Genomic DNA, 782 nt, shown 5'->3' on the forward strand with positions numbered 1-782 from the left:
TGCCCCCGGGCTGCAGCCACGTCAGAGCTGCGACAGCCCACGGCACTCACCGGTCGACGGCTTCCACGTCAAAGCAAAACCTCTTCTCGATTGAGTCGGTTTTCCGCCGCGTGCAGGATTTGAGGACAACAGCTTCATCTTCTCCCTGAGAAGAGACAAAACTGCAGGTAAGGCCGAGAACAATCACCCAGCTGTGTGCCCGTCCCCAGTGCCCACCACGCTCTGCACGGTCACGTTCAAACCTGGGGGCACTGGGCGATGTCGGGCTGCTAGAAATATCTATTTAGGCATCTGACGTGAAGACTGCTCTCTTCACCCTTGCAAATATGATAGTCCAAACTCGTTCACGAGGAGCATCCCTTTGAGAAGGCAGACGATCGAATTTGTGCGCTCAGCATCACACGACACACGCTTCAGGCAGGCAGGGAGTGTTGTACCACAACTTTTGGCCAAAGACGGCCTTATTTTCCATTGCTGCTCTACACCTCACAGACCTGGCCGGCCAGTTTCACTCCAGGCTGCATTTTTGGCAGCATTCTGCACACGAGAACTCTTAATGGGAGCAAACGTGTCTTAAAATGTTTATCATAAATAAAGCAGCGACAAAACCATCCTCCCATCCAGCCATCCGTATCCCAGTTGCACTGGATCCCCCCACGTGCGCAGCAAACTGGCAGGACCTGCGGGCGCTGCTGTCCTCTGCTGGAGGAAACCCTGCTCAGACCCTGCCAGCACAGACGTCGCTTCGAAAATCCACTGGTGACTCAACAGAAAATGCATCC

At 54.3% G+C, this 782-nt stretch overlaps 1 protein-coding gene across 1 annotated transcript in view; it reads right to left on the reverse strand.

The window, feature by feature from the left end:
* Positions 1 to 145, reverse strand: part of LOC104498987 (rho GTPase-activating protein 26) — a gene marked incomplete at both ends in the record, with an annotated part of 47,769 nt that extends 47,624 nt beyond the window's left edge. The window contains one exon of the mRNA XM_010142434.1: positions 51 to 145. Coding sequence (XP_010140736.1) covers positions 51 to 145 — 95 coding nt within the window. The remainder of the gene's footprint in view (positions 1 to 50) is intronic.
* Between the last annotated feature and the right edge of the window lie 637 nt (positions 146 to 782).

Source organism: Buceros rhinoceros, unplaced genomic scaffold, assembly GCF_000710305.1.
Source record: "Buceros rhinoceros silvestris isolate BGI_N320 unplaced genomic scaffold, ASM71030v1 scaffold15698, whole genome shotgun sequence".
Classification (NCBI taxonomy): domain Eukaryota; kingdom Metazoa; phylum Chordata; class Aves; order Bucerotiformes; family Bucerotidae; genus Buceros; species Buceros rhinoceros.